The sequence below is a fragment of the Bidens hawaiensis genome, unplaced genomic scaffold (assembly GCF_021521415.1).
Source record: "Bidens hawaiensis isolate Kalapana, Puna unplaced genomic scaffold, B.hawaiensis_p1.1 tig00051537_1, whole genome shotgun sequence".
In the NCBI taxonomy this organism is placed as follows: Eukaryota; Viridiplantae; Streptophyta; class Magnoliopsida; order Asterales; family Asteraceae; genus Bidens; species Bidens hawaiensis.
This window is the reverse complement of record NW_027499254.1, coordinates 11,109-12,874: the sequence shown is the minus strand read 5'-3', so window position 1 is coordinate 12,874 and position 1,766 is coordinate 11,109. Positions and strand designations below refer to the sequence as shown.

Sequence of the window (1,766 nt, the reverse complement as noted above, 5' to 3'; positions counted from 1 at the left end):
GTTGTATCTCCTGTTCTTAATTATCTTGTTCAGTTTAATCGAATGATGTTAGAATCAAGAGAGATATCTAATTTAAGTATATGTATTAATTAGAGCAAAAGGGGTGAGATTAAACGTAACACAAGACATCTACTTATAGCCCAAAACACAAGCACAACGTTCGTGCATTTGGTGACCCGATGGTCGATGCACACAGTCAATCCCATCAACCGTGGACAACCAGATCACGCATTCTTGTGATGATCTGCAGTTTGAATGTTGTGAGTTATCTTTATCCATGTTGTATAAAGATGTTTTTCATCATTTTAACATGTCACAATTCATATATAGGTTTTGATTTTGCAACACTATTCAAGTATTTCACCAAATTAATTAGGTTATATCTTTATGGTTTATTCATTCAAAAGCACTATACATGGCTTCTATGTTTTCAACTTAACTATTTTATTTTTATTTTATTTTATTTTATCAAACTTGAGTCTGTGTTTGCCATGCTTCGTATCATATATCTATGTTTTTATAACAATCTGAACATTTAAAATCTTAAATAATTAAATAATATATAATAATTATACTATTCATAACATATAAAATAAAAGTAAAAGCATATATGTTAAGATCTCTGATAAATAAGTTTTAATACTTAATTAATGAAAAAACTAAATATTAAAAAAAAATGAAGAATGATAATAAAACTAATTAGAAACTCAAATGTCCGTACGTACCAAAAGAAATCAATAAAATGATGTTAATATTTCTGTTCCTTGAATTTGGACATCTTTTACTGTGTTTTGAACCTCTTGGATTTAATTAGCACTTTAATTCTTCAATAATTTCTTCTCATTTTCTATAATATTAGATACGTTAACCCTAGTTGAATTGGATTGTTTGTATCATATATCCATCTTCGTATCATCAACCATTCTTCACGTATTTATTGCAACATACATGTGGATGAAAGAAGTAGGTGGATGACTACTATAAAAGGACACCTTCCTACTCCATGTACCTTCGTCAACCCTCCCCATTACAACTTACAAGTTTTCAAGAAAATGGCTAAAACTATGTACTCCGCAATGGCTCTTCTTTTTGTCTTTAATCTCTTGATTGGCTCGACACTGGCAGGCCGAAACCTTCATGACGTCGACGCTAAAAACCCCGATGACATCAAACACCCTGAGAAGTTCTTTTTTCATGACCGTGGATACCTAATTCCCGGTGTTGGACGAGGTATCAAACCCAAGTCCAAGAAAGGGTTCAACCCCTTCACCTACAATCCCATCACTGGCAGCAACAATGGTTTCCCGGGTGTCTCGATTCCTAGTGTTGGTGGGTCTGGTGGTCGTAACTACGTGCCAGGTGGTGATGATACGCTAGTTCCAAACCCCAGTGTTGAGGTTCCAAATCCTGCAGGTGGCATTGGGAACACTCCGGTCGACACGACCAATCCTTGAAGCAAACGAGTTTGGTGAAATGAAGGGTCATGTTAATTTGGTAATGTGGTTTGTTTTGTTTTGTTATATTGTTGTACTTTCTACAAGATGTTGTTTAATGTCTTTCAGTTGGGTGATTTATGACGTGTTTGGTGATGGTGTAACCAATTAATAAACAAAATAGTGTAAGTTGGTACGTTAGTTAATAAATGCTTGAGTTGGTTTATTTTTATATATATGGTGCACTTTTGTTCTTTTCTTTACCATGCTGAGGACAACATGGATAATTATTAATTCCTGGATATATGCACAATGCATATTTCTCTCTTCGGT

General features: G+C 34.0%; 1 protein-coding gene across 1 annotated transcript; it reads left to right on the top strand.

Moving 5' to 3' along the window:
- The first annotated feature begins 1,052 nt into the window (after positions 1-1,052).
- On the top strand, positions 1,053-1,454 carry LOC143599134 (putative cell wall protein). The gene has a single exon (XM_077077168.1). The coding sequence runs from the start codon at positions 1,053-1,055 to the stop codon at positions 1,452-1,454; it is 402 nt and encodes a 133-aa protein (XP_076933283.1).
- The last annotated feature ends 312 nt before the right edge of the window (positions 1,455-1,766 follow it).